The 14,975-nt window shown below is 41.1% G+C and overlaps 1 protein-coding gene across 5 annotated transcripts in view; it reads right to left on the minus strand.

Annotated features, from left to right (window-relative positions):
- Positions 1 to 14,975, minus strand: part of CRHR2 (corticotropin releasing hormone receptor 2) — a 159,957-nt gene that overhangs the window by 46,882 nt on the left and 98,100 nt on the right. For 4 of the 5 annotated variants that reach the window (XM_074892621.1, XM_074892655.1, XM_074892637.1 and 1 more), the window contains one exon: positions 3,370 to 3,487. In XM_074892621.1, coding sequence (XP_074748722.1) covers positions 3,370 to 3,487 — 118 coding nt within the window. Of the gene's footprint in view, positions 1 to 3,369; positions 3,488 to 7,651; positions 7,778 to 14,975 lie in introns of those variants that run through there. The other variant, XM_074892645.1, reaches the window with a different exon arrangement.

The raw sequence follows: 14,975 nt of genomic DNA on the forward strand, positions 1-14,975 counted from the left end.
GGTGTCATTTTGGTCTCACCACTCTCCAGCCTTTTAATTAACTCTACTGAAGTATTTGAAACTTTCAACCCTCAGTTAATTTTATTTCAGACTTCATAGGCATGAGGTATTGATGATCTCTAGGCAGTCAAGACAGCAGCAGATGCACTATCAAACCCAGCAAAATTATGTGAAATAAGAATTTATTGGCCAAGAAACACAGTTACAAAATGATAGCCCATTTAAAAGTTGTGATCACTTCTGTTTACGGAGCTGTAATAAACAGAAGAAATCTTCTGGATGTGTTAAAGCTTTCATTTCTGTGCTATTTCATTAAGATTTGATATTTAGCTTTGCTTCATCTTTAAAATAGGATTAAAAACCAAAACAACTCAGAATAAGATGAAACATTTTGTTTTCAAAGTTTTGTTTAAACTAAATTAACTTTTTTTCTCCTTTTGTCCTGAGCAAAGGAAAATAAAGCCACAAACAAACCCCCCTCCCCCCTATTTTTGGCTAACACCAAACAAATATTTTGGTTCCATTCCTGATTGACCCCCAAACTAGTAAGACAGGGTTTCTAAAGACTCTAAGTCTCACATTCGATTTTTTGAAGGTATGAGCATGAATTAAATGTTTCCCTGTGGCCTCATTCTCATGTAAATTCTCTGATATGTCTAGACTCTTATTTCTCTCTCTCCTTCAGTTCCAACACTTACACAGTTTTTGTCCTCTCCACAGTTGCCCATGTTCACAAGAATTGTAAAAAATAATTGTATCTGAGCCTGTTGTTCCTGTGTCAGAACTGAGTGGAAATTGGCCAGTACATTGGTAAGATACTTGGACAGATACAGACAAATACACATAATGGTGGTGAGATCTCCCTCTGCATCATTTCCATAGGAAACGAGGATAAAATGAATTTTGAGTAACTCATTTTGGAGCTGTGGATTTGTTATTATTGAATAATAAATCCAATTAGCAGAACTCATTAATTTATACCTTTTCATTTATTTGACCAAGGATTCTTGATCCCCACATGTATCCACCATTAGGCTCCAGATATCTTCAGCAATTTCCCTTCTAGATTTACTGACACAAGCTCTATAACTTCATGCAAAATGTTTTCACGTTGAGTCCTTTATGCTTCTGTAACTGCACTGTTTAATCTCCAATGATCAGCACAGAAGAGATTACATCTTTAGCTAGCATAAATGATGTTGCTCCCATTAATTTTAGTGGTGTTATTTTGACTCTGACTTTTACCACAGTAAGAACGTAACAAAGTTATCATTAAGCTTGTATAAAGCACCTTCACAAAAAGACTGCAGTGTTCTGCAGAGAAAAGATGAGTTAATGAAAACTGAGGCGTGTGAGAATCTGTCATTATATTTGCAGGTTTATATTTTCCTTGGCACTTTGTGGTCACATTTTAAAAGGCATTTGAGTGCTTGACTCCAATGGATTTTTCCTAAGTAACTGTAAAAATCTGTATTAAGATTTGCAATACTGTCATGAAAGTAAATCATGAAGCATAAAACTGTCAACAATAAACCTCATATACCACCATCTTCTGTAGTCTGAAAATGTCAGAAACACAGACAAAGCAAACAGTGAATTAACAGAAGCTACATCGTGTCAAAGGAGCATCTGATTGAATAATAATACAGAGTTATGCATAGATTTTTTCTAGGTACTAATGAATTTTCTATTTGTTTTCCTAAAGAATGGGATTAAAGTTCAGATGATAAATCTTACATTTGAAATGTTAACCAAAGATGATGAGTGCACAATTGACATTAAAATGAATGGATATGATTCTATGATTCTATGATATCCAGGCTCCTGGAGTGGTTTTCAATTCTACAGGACCAGTTCCTACATTGACTGATACCAACTATGGATCCAGCTCATAATCTATAGGCACTTTAGTACAACTGTTTTCCAAAGAGTGCATATAAAGGGTGTGTGTGTATGTGTATGTGTGTTTGTAGCACACTTTTTTCTTGATTATAGAGGTAAATATCAGGGGACAGCCCTAAAAGGAGAATATCCCACTATAAGAATATTACAAGGGAAAGAGAACAGTAAAAAATACTGCTAAGGGACTATCAGAAAGTACTACTTGCTAAGGAAATATAGAATTATTCTGTAAGAAAATAAAGAAAAATGCTTTTTCTTTTGAAATGGATGTTTTTAATCCACTCTGAAGTCCTCATTATTGGGGATGTTGGGTGACTAAACAAGGGGAAGCATTACAGTACTTACATAGGGACTGATTCAATGTCCTCATTCAGACAAGCACATTCAGTTGGAGTTACTTGAGTGAACAAGAAATAACATGGAGAGTAAGAAAATGGGAGCATGGTGACATGATGTATTTCTTAAAAGAGTGCTCAATGCCATGCAAAGAAGACACCCCACTTCTGGCCTCCTTCAGCCTTCCCATTTTCTATTGTGTGGATCTGTCTGGTCCCTTGAACTGTCTCTAACTCTCAATCACCAATCACAAAGCTGACCTAGATAGTTATGCCAGCAGAAAACTCCTCCTTGCTTTTTTGTTGGCTAGGTTAGTCTTCCACCAGTTCAGTGAGTTCAGTCTCCAAGGGTTCAGTCCTCCCCAAGGGATCACGAAAAGGAACAGAGCTTGTGCAAAAGAAGCAGCAGGAGCTGGAGTGAAGCATTTGGGTCCCTGGAAGAGTGAGCCATCTCCTTCAGTGACAGGGACTTGCTGCTGAATGCAGCCCATATCACAGAACTTCATCCTCAAGGCCAGCATGGTGAAGAAGGGATTAGCAGAAAAATGGAATTTTGTAAAAAAACCCACAAAGATACCAACAAGCAAAAATTGTACTGTTTCACGCCCTATTTCTTATTTTATTGGGAGTCCCACTGACTCTAGGCAGTAAGGTGCCCACTGTCATCAGACAACGAAGTAGCTAACTCAGAGCCTCAACAGCCAAATCAATTATTTCTGTACCACGTTCATGGAGATGTTGCCCTCTGGAATGCGTGCTGTCCCTACACAGGTGCACATCATTGCAAGATGCTCTGACAAAAATGTTCGAGAACCACCAAATTTATTGGCTCCCACAATACTGTGTTTTACAGTACATACCTTTGGAAAGTATCTATGGTCAGTGAAAATAAGAGAGAAGATTTTGGGTGGAATTTTTACTTTAAAATCCCCCACTGATATTCAGTAATGAGGAAATAAATGAAAATTTAGTAAATCTAAGCTAATTTTCTTCATCTTTTTGAAACTACATGAAAGTCACTCTGAGCATATGGATAGGTGTCCTTTGTAATATTTCTATCAGTTGAACAGTTTCAGCATCCCTGTCTGCCCCCAAACTACAAGGCAGAGACATGCTACCTCCAAGCACTTACTTCATTGCTTTCATGTATGTTGTGATCTATCATTTGAAGTAGAAACCACATCACATTCCTCAGGATGAATGTGGTGATCAGGTTCCAGTGGATAATATTCCGCAGGCATCTGATACTCCTAAACATGGAAATACATTTAAATCATCATCTATAGTGAATATATACACATACTCACATTAATGACAATATAAAATAAACAAGCTAATTCTGTTCACTTGCAAAATTATCCCCCTCTTATGCTATGAAACAGGAGGTTCATCTGTCCAATGGGTCAACAATAACAGTCTATGAGGCTGTCTGTAGCTTATATCTTTACCAGCAAGCATATCTGGTCTGGTCCCATTCTCTGGCTCTCAGGGTAAATTGCACAGCCAGTACCAAAACCAAAACTTGGATTTTGCAGTGTAGTCACAACATAAATAAATTACATAAATATAAAACAGCAACAGGAGGATGGCAAAATCTGTGCTTCTTTTCCTTGCTATACACCTTTCTTCCAGAAACCACAGCATAACTTTTGCAAAGCCATGTACAACAATTTGTCTTGGCAACATGAGGACCTCCCTTTGACCAGAATCAATTCGAGCAAGTGAAACAGGATATACTGGAAAGACTCAAATATTCAAATGGTCATTTCATCTTTGGTTATAACTTTTGCTCCCCTCCACTCCATCCCTAGCACAATAAGAATTGATAAGCCCCTAAACAACCAGGCTGCACTGGAGTGACAAATACCTGTGCTGGAGTGGCAAAACTGGAATAGTTTACATTCGGTTAGTCTCTTGAATGGGTTCACCTGTGTGAAGTTCAAAGTTTTCAGACCCATTAGTGCAACAGGAGAGCATGGACTGCCTGGTTTTCAGTCCTGGGCTTAGTTGGCTGTATCAAGCTTTCTTAAACAAGGTAGAGCTGTATATTCTCCTTCACCAGAAAATGTTTGTCTGGTTTTAGCCCTTCCTCAGCCTCCATTCTGATGCAATGTAAAATATGAGCACAATGTAAAATATGAACTACAGTAAGTTGGGACACAGTGCCATAAAACAAAAGAGGGGACATCTTAAATAGTGCTTGCTGCTGAAAATGGCACCAGGAGGCAGTCGGTGCATGATGCTGATGCCAGCAACCAAAGTATCACTGAAGCTAGACAGAAAGTTACTCATTACCGATTCAGTCATCTAAGACAAGATCATTTGTCTTCTCATTCTTTATGAAACGGTAAAGGAAGGCAAGTGCCAAGTCACAGATTTGCAGTTACTGTCTTCAATTAAATGATCTCTTCTCAGCTAATGCAAAACACTCCAGTTATTAAAATTACTTCCACAGGGGTTCAAACAGCCAGTGCATTTCCCAGAATCATCAGGTTAGGATTCTGCACTTGCCATATCAGTCTCCCTGCTTGCAAAGGAAGCTGTCAAATAACATAGGACAAACACAAAAAGCAGTGTTCTCAAACCTGCTCAACTATAACTGACTGTAGCTCATCCCAGTGACACCAAAAACAGAAGGCATAATCCAGTAACCAACTTTGCTGTTGCCTCAGGTCTTTTGCATGACAAACAAGACAGCCTTCTTAATAACAAACACTATTTTGCTAGCATAAAACACTTACTACACTTTTCCTGGGACTTGATTAGTCAGTCTTAGAGCCAGAAGCAATTCTGTTATGTCCTTCAGCCTCACAAATCTCTCAAATATTTCACAGAAATTCAGAAAAAACCAAATAGAGGACCTACCACATTTGAGATACTGCAACTTACAGAAAGATGCTCAGAGGTATAAACCTACTGAGTCAATGTTAAAACAGCCTCTGAGTTTAACAACTCAGGCTCCAGGTATGAAATTGGTATTTGGTTTTGAGACCCTCAGTGACTCATGGCTGGAGTAAATTTGGAAAAAAAAAATCTTCAGATCCATTCACTTTTATTTAGGCTACAAAACCCAGAAGCGTTGCTCTCAGTCTAAGCTGTGCTACCAGGGAACATGTCAGAGACATGTCTCACTTTGAAAATTCACTTCTAACAAAAGGCAAAGGTTCACAGGTTGACTTTCAAAGAAACTAGGCAACCAACATCTACTGCATTTCATGCTGAACCCCAGGAACCATTTGGCTCTGGACAGACTTTGAAACATGCTATTAAGGTCCATTCTCTCTTGATCATTCTGTACATACATGTCCTGTGGCTGCTGTTCATCTAGATGTTCTATTCACTCCCTTCAGGTTAAGGATTAGCAGATTAAGGAAGGAGTTTGAATCACTGCTTCTAGGGGGAGAGGGAAGCAGGGGACTAGAAATGAAGGAAATTCAGGTCAAACTGTAGAGTTACTGACATGAAATTAATTGCTTTTGAGAAATCTAACAACAAAACAGATCCAGCACACTTGTCACCTGAATGTATTTTTTGACAATGAGAAGATAAAGGAGTGGAAAAAAAATCCTTGCTGCATGCCTCCATTTAGAGGTAGTTTAATCATCCTGTATGCTGGAACATCACTAAACCTGGCTGGAAGAAACCTTCTTCTCACAAGACTTACAGCAGGACATAGGACTGGCCATAAAGGCAAACAGGATCAGACAAATCGTTGTAGAATTTTTGGTTCAGCTCATAAAAAGAGCTTTTCCTCCGAGTGGGATCCTAGTCATCAAAATCATTCTATTCCGTGTCTTGGAATATAAAGACAAACTCAGCATCTACTGGCTGCATGATCTTTGCCCTCCTTACTTGGTTCATACTGTTTTGTCCTCTTTGCCCATGAGCCTGCATCTAGTCATTGGCTTTTGTCTGGATTGCAAGATGCTTCAGACAGAGCCAAATTTAGTGATGTCTGTTCAGGACCCAGAACAAGAGGGTATGGTCTGTGTTGGGAACTCTCAGGCTCTACAGATAATTATGACCAAAACTCTCCTTGTTTTCAAAAAACCACATGTGCTGAGGGAAGATGTGTTCCTGGTATAAAATTAAGTATAAATGTGACCAGCAGCTGGAATTTACCAAAATGAAGCCTGAAGCTTTGTCAAATAATGCTTTAGACATGAAAGAGGGACAGCTGGCTCCCATGTTCCACTACCTTTAGCAAAAGCCATTCTTTGGGTATCAGCAACCTTGTACCATGGCTCCATTCCTTTTTTGAGACACTGTGTGTGGCACAGATAGTAAGTTGATGTTTTCACCTGCTAAAAAGCTTCAGGTCTTGGGGCTAACAGAGCAATGAAGAAGAGGCTGTAGAGCAAGTATTTTGCTCTTCCGGCTGCAGTCTCTCCCCAGTCACATTCCCCACCGCATTGCTGCCTTGGCAAAGGAGCACAAACAGGTGAGGGGCAGGTTTTGCTTTTGTGACGTCTGGGCCACTACTCTGCTGGTGTTAATAGCAGTTATGGGTTTAATGGGAACACCAGTATAGTCAGGCTGAGAAACACACGTCTGAAAGTGCCACAGAGTTTCTTAATGGCTCAGGCAGTGATGTGACCTCAGGCATAGAATGGTTTTAATATTTTCCCTTTTTTTTTGTTTTTCTTGTTCCTTTTCTTTCAGTAGGAGTCTCAACTGGAGACTGAAAGGTTGTTTTTGTTTGTAGAGAGCCCAGAGCACATGGTTTCTGTTTGTTTCTGTCTCCTAACTACTACTAGCAAAGAAATCACAGTGGCAGTAATGCAATTCATAGCCAAGGGCAGGAAAAGCTTGACAAATAACTGTGTCAGGTTCATACTGGGGAGGGAGAAACAGCAGCGTTAATATAGCATGGAGGCTGCAGGGCACAGCAGTGGAGGACTGCAGCTAAGTCAATTGATGTAACAAGGGAAAGATCTCTTGCCAGCCACCTGAGGAAGCTGCTCTCATTTACAGGAACTGCTGGTGAATGTTATTATCATAATTTGACATGGGTAAAGCAACTAGAGGGATACTGACTGAGATGAGGGTCCCTTCATTTCAGGCACTGTTCACATGAGACTGTTCTGCTGGGCTCAGGAGATCATCCTGTGCATAAAGTTTATCTGTGTAGCCAGACTGGAGTCTGGGGTGGACAGTGAATGAAGGACATGTCCCAAATTGGGCAACAAAGCTAGTGAGTAATAGGAGACCTGCAGCGCAGCTAATGTTTGGTGAAAGGACAAAGCTGACCTTGTCATACTCACTCATCTCAAAGCCTGAGGAAGAAACTCATAATACTCATAGGGGTAATTTGTCCTCCACAGGTCTTTTCCTGGCTCTTGGGAGATGGAAGCTAGCTTAAATTTATAAGCCTTAATTTAGATTTAAATGCTCCTGTTATTCATGAAAATGACCTGTTCCTTTTTGAAAACTTGTTAAAGAGTCATAACAGTCTTCTATGACAATGAGCTCCACAATTCCTTTCTCCTTGATTAATTATTGCCTTCACTCTGTGGAGTGAAAAAGTAAGCAGGTCTGTGCTCCAGAAACAGCAATAACTGTCCTCACAGGCTGCACTGCAAAGGAATTAACATTGCATTGTAACTGGCAGGAGGTGGAATTTGAAACACATTGAACTGTATTATAAATTAGTGAATTGAACTTTCCTAGAGTCACAGTGATTGGCATGAACGTATTCCCTCACAAGCCAGAAGCTAAGGAATTTAGGTTTTTTCTTACCTCAGTAGGGGATACCACAATTTGGAGAGTGTGGAAGTAAAATGAGGAAAATGAGAGCACAGACAGCAGAGAGCTACCTTCTCAAGAGGGCAAAGAGTCATGTGAGAGAGGGGGGAAATAGGAGATGAGGGGGCTGTGTGCTGAACTGCTGCTTCAGACACGATTACAGCATCGCTAGGAAGAAATTGTGAGTTACAGAGCCATTTAAAGTTCCCTAGCCTAAAAGATAAGATGATAGAAGGTTTCATATTTATCTTCACGTCAGGTAACATTGTTTATGCCATTTACACCTGCTTTACAACCTTTGATGTGGATTGAATGGTGCAAGTGTAGCCCAACTTACAAGAACAGCAGCACAAGTCACCATCCCAGAGAGCCTGAAGGCTGGCACATCACAAGACACCATGATATGGGCTTCCATTAAAGAGCCTTTTCCTTTTCCTATTTGCTTCCTGCCCTGATCCTTTTCAGACACAAAGTGTTGGTCAAGGCCTTGGCTGGACTCTTTTACTAACTCTTCCCTGGTGCATGGGTTGAAGGACAGAAAAAAAAAAGAGGTTGTAGTAATTCAGTCAGAACAGACTTAAAAGATTGCGGTCACAACATAAAGACATAAGAACTTCCATATTCAGTCAGACCGATGATCCGTGTAGGCTGTAACTCAGTCCTCAGTGGTGATCAGTGAAAGACAATTGGGAAACAGAATGGGAAACAGGGGAGGTAGGCTGTGAGTTGTCCCTTGCTCTTACCTCGCTTCTGGCAGTCAGAGGTTTGAAGATATTCCTGATTCAGAGACCACATATAATCACATTAAATCACCCTGTTGGTGGCCCCAATTCCTCACAGGAGTCATTGAACTCCTTTTGTGGTTTATGTTCACTGGGGTTAGGCCATGGCTTATTCTACTAACATGATAGAATGAAGAGCTGATAAGCTGTTATTCACAGTAAAATACGTTTGTCTATGTTGGTTCCTCTTCTCTGCTTGCCTGTCCCCTCCCAAGGGCTGGATGAGGAGGAATTTCCTCACAACTACATTCCCTCCTGTCCTTTGGGAGTTGCAGGGAGGAGGGACAGAAAGAGCCTGGAACTGGACAGCAGGAAACTGCCATGGGCTGTGGGAGCAAGCTGGGAGGATTGGTTGGTAGTGTATCTCCAACATGGGCTCCTGAAGTAGCACAGTTCATATAGCAATTTCACTTCTGGCTGTGCCTGACAGCAGATTTCAGATATCCCCTTGAAATACAGAAAGTAGTGTCAGACAGGCACATGCAAGCAGTCTGTTACACTGAGGGAAGAAGCAGGCAGAAGGAAAAGGATTTCCTTGAAAAGGAGAGAAAAGAAGGAATTACAGTTTCTGAGCTGGATGGAGAAAAGATACTGCCACTGGAAACATCTTGGTTCTGTAAGTGAAAGGGTTCACTGGTTCCTCATGATTTCTTAAGAACCAGTGCTTTGCCTGCTATTGAATTATCTCCAGACGACTGCTTCTGACAAGGCAAGTTTCTGCTGAGAGCCTGACACACAAGAGTCCTGCTGCTGTGCCACTTCTCCTGCTGGTTTGGGCAGAGGTGTCCTCATGTTAGGCAGGCAGGTCTTTTTGCCAGGAATCATTGTTCAGAGTACAGCCACTTGCCTGAAGGCTAATGATGTGACGCTTTAGATAGAAGAGTGTAGCATGCGACAGCATGTTTTCAAAGGAGACTGAGTTATGAAGTACCTTGCTTTATATTTATATATTTATATATAAATATATTTATATATTTATATATTTATATACAAATATATTCATATTTATGTATTATAGGACTTGGGAGTACTGGTGGATGAAAAGACAGATGTGAGCTGACAATGTGCACTCGCAGCCCAGAAGACCAACCGTATCCTGGGCTGCATCAAGAGAAGCGTGGCCAGCAGGTCGAGGGAGGTGATTCTCCCCCTCTACTCTGCTCTCATGAGACCCCACCTGCAGTGCTGCGTCCAGCTCTAGAGTCCTCAGCACAGGAAAGATACGGACCTGCTGGAGCAGGTCCAGAAGAGGACCACAAAAATGATCAGAGGGATGGAACACCTCTCCTATGAAGAAAGGCTGAGACAGTTGGGGTTGTTCAGCCTGGAGAAGGCTCTGGGGAGACCTTATTGCAGCCTTTCCGTACTTAAAGGGAGCTTATAAGAAAAATCGGGACAGACTTTTTAGCAGGGCTACAGGAGTAATGCAATAGGACAAGGGATAATGGTTTTAAACCAAAAGAGGGCAGATTTAGACTAGATATAAGGAAGAAATTTTTTACGATGAGGGTGGTGAAACACTGGAACAAGTTGCCCAGAGAGGCGGTAGATGCCCTAACCCTGGAAATATTCAGGGTCAGGCTGGACGGGGCTCTGAGCAACCTGATCTAGTTGAAGATGTCCCTGCTCATTGCAGGGGGGTTGGACTAGGTGGCCTTTAAAGGTCCCTTCCAACCCAAACTACTCTATGATTCTATATTTACAGGAATTTGGGGACAATGGTACAGGAAAAAATGTGTGTGTTCCAGTGAGTTGAGAGTCACAGAGTATGTCTCTAGTTCTGGCCAAAGCCAGATAAGATAATCTGAGAGCACATGCCTCCCATTCACTGCACAGAGAGAGAGCCCCATAAAAGCATTAGCTTCAGCTCTGCAGCAGGAGGTTAGACACAAAGAAGCAATTAAGGTGAAAGCAAACATACTTCTCTTTGGCCTTCCTAATTAGTAAATCAAAAGCCAGATGAATGGTGGGAAATTACACATAATGACCTCTTTATCTGATTTTAGAACAGACCATGTTTCAAGCCCAAATGTCATTCCCTGACTCGATATCATACCACTGGCATCCTGAAGGGCTTGGTGTGCAAGATGTCGTAACTGGGCTTCCATGTTAGGAACAATGACAAAAAATGAAAAAAAGTGCAAAATTCTCCAGCAGTTGACTGCAGCCTGTGTCAGAGGTGGGCAGAAAGAATTTCTGATTGTTGGTAGAGAAAGGACACTCTGCTAATTATTTCCATCAAATGACTTTAATTGTATGATTGGATACAGGAAGCAGAGAATTAGAAAATCCATTCTTTTGACTTGGGAAATGCTGAGATCTGAAAAGGCAGAAAATCTTAACAACTCTTTCTGTACAGGTGGCCTCATTGATTCAGAAATAGAGTTCTATAAAAGGGTTTCTAAAATAGCACTGGTAAAACTCAAAGTAGCCTTTCTGTTGATTCATGGGTTTTTTCCTCGCTCTATCTATACAGTGGTATTTTTCCTCTGGGATGTGCAGAGCTACTGTTTTCTGATTCAGAGCATGACACAAACCATTAACATTAGCAATCATAATAATGCGCCAGCATGGTTGAAAGCTAGCTGAATTAGTTGAATCATCTGCATGGAAATAATTGCAAATGATAACTTTATTAAAGAAGCTTGGAAACCTTCTATTAATTCATGTAGTATTCCATTAATAATGATGTTCAATTAAGACTGCTGTCCCAAAGTCTGTCTGAAAACTGTTGGCAGGAGAAATCTGAGCGCATCGTCCTGGAGTCCTTCCCATTCCATGACTGTTGAACAAGCAAGAACGAAAATTATGGACAATATTTAAAAAGTATTTTTCCCCTTTAGCCTTTTCTAGGGCAGGCAAAGCCCATGGACAAGCCATAAATGGCATGGAGTGGGAAGAATACCTAACAGCAAGTTATTTCTCAGGCTCTGTGCCTGTCATGGCCTATTTGCTTTCATCCACATGGAGGCCTCCCCTGAGGTCCTCATGGTTTCCTCTGCGTGCTCATGTTCAATCAGTGCATATATTCTGGTACTCCTAACGCTTACAGATTGGAAAAGCAGCTGGAGAGGTTGGCAGGGGAAATGAGCTTCTTGGTGGCAGTTGCCTGAGGGAATATAAATATTCCCACAGGAAATGTAAGGGGCAGTTGCAAGGAAGAACAAAACCCTGGAAGAGAATAACAGCTTTATTGTGAGGATGGGGTGAAATGCTCAGGTGAAGAGGGGAAGCAGCAGCTTCCATTGGAGTTTAGGATGTGCATAGACCCTAAAAATAAACCCATTGTGGAACCATCTGTGCTCCACTAAGCCTCTTCCAAAGCTTCTTTCTCCTGCCTTCAAGCCAATTTTTAATCACAGGACATAGGGCATTCTGCCTGCTTTAGACACAAAGACTTAAAGCACTGATGTTCCTAGGGTTGGAAGGATGCAGCCAACACAACACAGAACATGGCTACAGGCAGGACAGCCCCAGGGCAGGACCAGACTGACCGTGTTCATGTCAGTGTTTGTGCCCAGCACTGTCTGGCTGCGTAGCATGGTGAACAGGGGTCAAAAATGGCCCTCTGCAAACTACCCATGAGCATGCCAACAATGAACAGTATGGATAACTATAGGACACTGCATCAGCTTGTGCTTTGTTCCTAGTCAGTGTACAAAGAGAAATGTTGCCCCTGAGAACTACGTGGTTAAATATGGGCTAATCGAAACCCCGTCACTGAATACTCCAGTCTAAGAATATGGCTCCAATCTTGACTGTGCAATCAGCTCTTCTGCTGGAGAAAATTCCTCTGTTATTTTCACAGGAATGACAAAGTCAGATACAGATGACTTCATTTAGTACAGCATGTGCTTGTGGTTTAACTGGTTGAAAAAAGATTTAGGAATCTGCTCTAATTTGCTTTGCTAAATGGAGGTCAGATGTCCGTCATTTTTGAACCGAACAGGAAATGGGGCTGTAAAGCGTCTTTTTAGCAGAAGCTACCTTGCATCTCTGGTTTTATAACAAACCAGCTTTAGCGTAGCAGGGGCACAGTATATGGCTACAGCCCTCTGGGGTTTATTTAAGACACTGCCCTGTTGACACAGGCTGTAGTTATCAGTCCAGACTATGGAAGGCTGAATGTTTTCTATGAAGAGTGACCACTGCAGCTGGATTACACAAATTAGAGTTAGAACTTCAGAAGTCAGACACTGAGAGCTGATAGTGGTTGATCTGGCTTACAGCTACTGTTTGAGAAATAAAAGAGTGCATAGCATGTCCTAATTCATAATGCCCTTCTGGGATTATATAAAAAAAAAAATCAGACAGAAAATTAATTTAAATGACCAGCTAGGGAATTCAGGGGTTATGGATTTTTGCTTCTAATACAATTATGCAATTAGCAATGTTTATTAAATTCTCTACCTTTGCAGACACAGTGTGGATGAACCAAGGAGGAAAGTCTGATGCTGTTGTTTGTACTCTTCTTGGCCTCATTTCCACCAAAACAGGGTGTGAAATATTTCATTATTTTTGAGTATTTGGCCAGAAATTCAGGAAAGACCATATAGGATCATCCATAGCCTGCTCCTTCCAAATATTCATTCTTGTGGTTGGTCTAAATTCGTTAGCCTCATGGTGCTCCTGTGCATGTGGAAATGTTTCTAGTCGTTCACCTTGGCACCTCTCCAAGGAAGTTGCTGTGTCCATAACACGCAGAGGCAGTCGCGTGCTAGCAGTGGTGCACATGCTCCCTTTAGGGGTGACACAAATCAGGGATTTTCCGCCTCTCTCGTGTTTTATTTGACAGAGTAATGTGAAGCAGCAGTATTTATCTTTTAGATTAGGCAGAAGAGAAGGTGGCAGGGAGCTGAACAACTACAGTGGAGGGATGTAGATGTGCAATTCCTTGAATGAAAACTGCAATTGAACCATTTAATATTCGAACACCTTCAGGTGCATTTGTAGCGGGTAGCTCTAAACATCTAGACTTGAAAACATGTCTGATTCTCCTTCCCAGAGATGACTCAGGACATGTTCTTTTTTGAAGTAAATTGCACTTCTGAGCATGATTCCTATCTAAACTGTAAAGACCAAGCTTTGCTTTTTCCCTTTCTGTGAAACCTTGGAAAAGTTGCAAGGCTTGTTCCACCGTTCCCCAAACCATTCCATCATCATCAAAAAGAGAACAGAGCACAGACAAGTTTTAGCTAGTCAGTCAACATAGGTCTAATCTTGCACAGAGCAGTTCTATTACCAGAATTTAAACAAGTTAGCATCCATCTCCTCATGGCTAAAATCTTGGCAGTGACAGAAATATACCAGTAGGAACATATTTCAAGCACAGAGTAGGAAGTGGCCTCCTGATCCTCCAAACCTCAGGTCAAGAAAGTAATTCAGTAAAAGTCCTTCATAAATTCCTGAACTCTAGTTTAACTCCAAGGCAAACTCTTCCTCCATTACATAGCTCCTGAACCCCTCTGCTCTGTGGGTTGGAAATCATCCTCTAATATCCACTCACAAGTTTATCTGTAGAGTGCCTATACCCATTTCTTCTTGCACTGACATTGTCCTTGATTGTAAGTAGCTCTTCAGTTTCTAATGTTTATCCAACAATCATGTATTTATAGGCTGCAATAATACTCTTGCCACCCTTCATATTGCTAGGCTACAATACCACTATTTTAGATGCAGCTTATGAAACCTTCCCCTTTTAAGAATACAGCTTTCTGGGCACACTTTTAATGACTGGTATTATTCCAGGACTTCATGAGGGCTCTGCTCTCCTCTGTGGTTTCTGTGCTAGGCAGGCTCTATACAAAGAGTCTAAAGAACAAGTCATACAGATATGAGATGAGAGGGGGGTGAGTAAAGGCAGTGGGAAGCAAAGACATTGGCCTAAGGTTAATCAACAGGAAAAGTGTTTCTGTCCTTTATCTGAGTTTGTGAGATAAGACACTTCACATGGTTTCAGGCAGTGCAGGTACTTCAGATGTTTTGCATTCAACGAAGACCATCTCATTGCACACATGTTTATTTACAGAGCTCTATCATTTTCATTCCTGCCTTGCTTTGAGAACTTTACTATGGACTTTTACAGGGTGGGACAGAGTGCTCTCTTCAAACCTACAGCCGAACACATGCTCTGCAATTACCAGTATTTATGATGAAAATAATTACGATTAAAAAAAGCCATGTGACCGAATCATTATTTAAGGCTCTGCTA

This window comes from Strix uralensis, chromosome 1 (genome assembly GCF_047716275.1).
Source record: "Strix uralensis isolate ZFMK-TIS-50842 chromosome 1, bStrUra1, whole genome shotgun sequence".
Lineage (NCBI taxonomy): Eukaryota > Metazoa > Chordata > Aves > Strigiformes > Strigidae > Strix > Strix uralensis.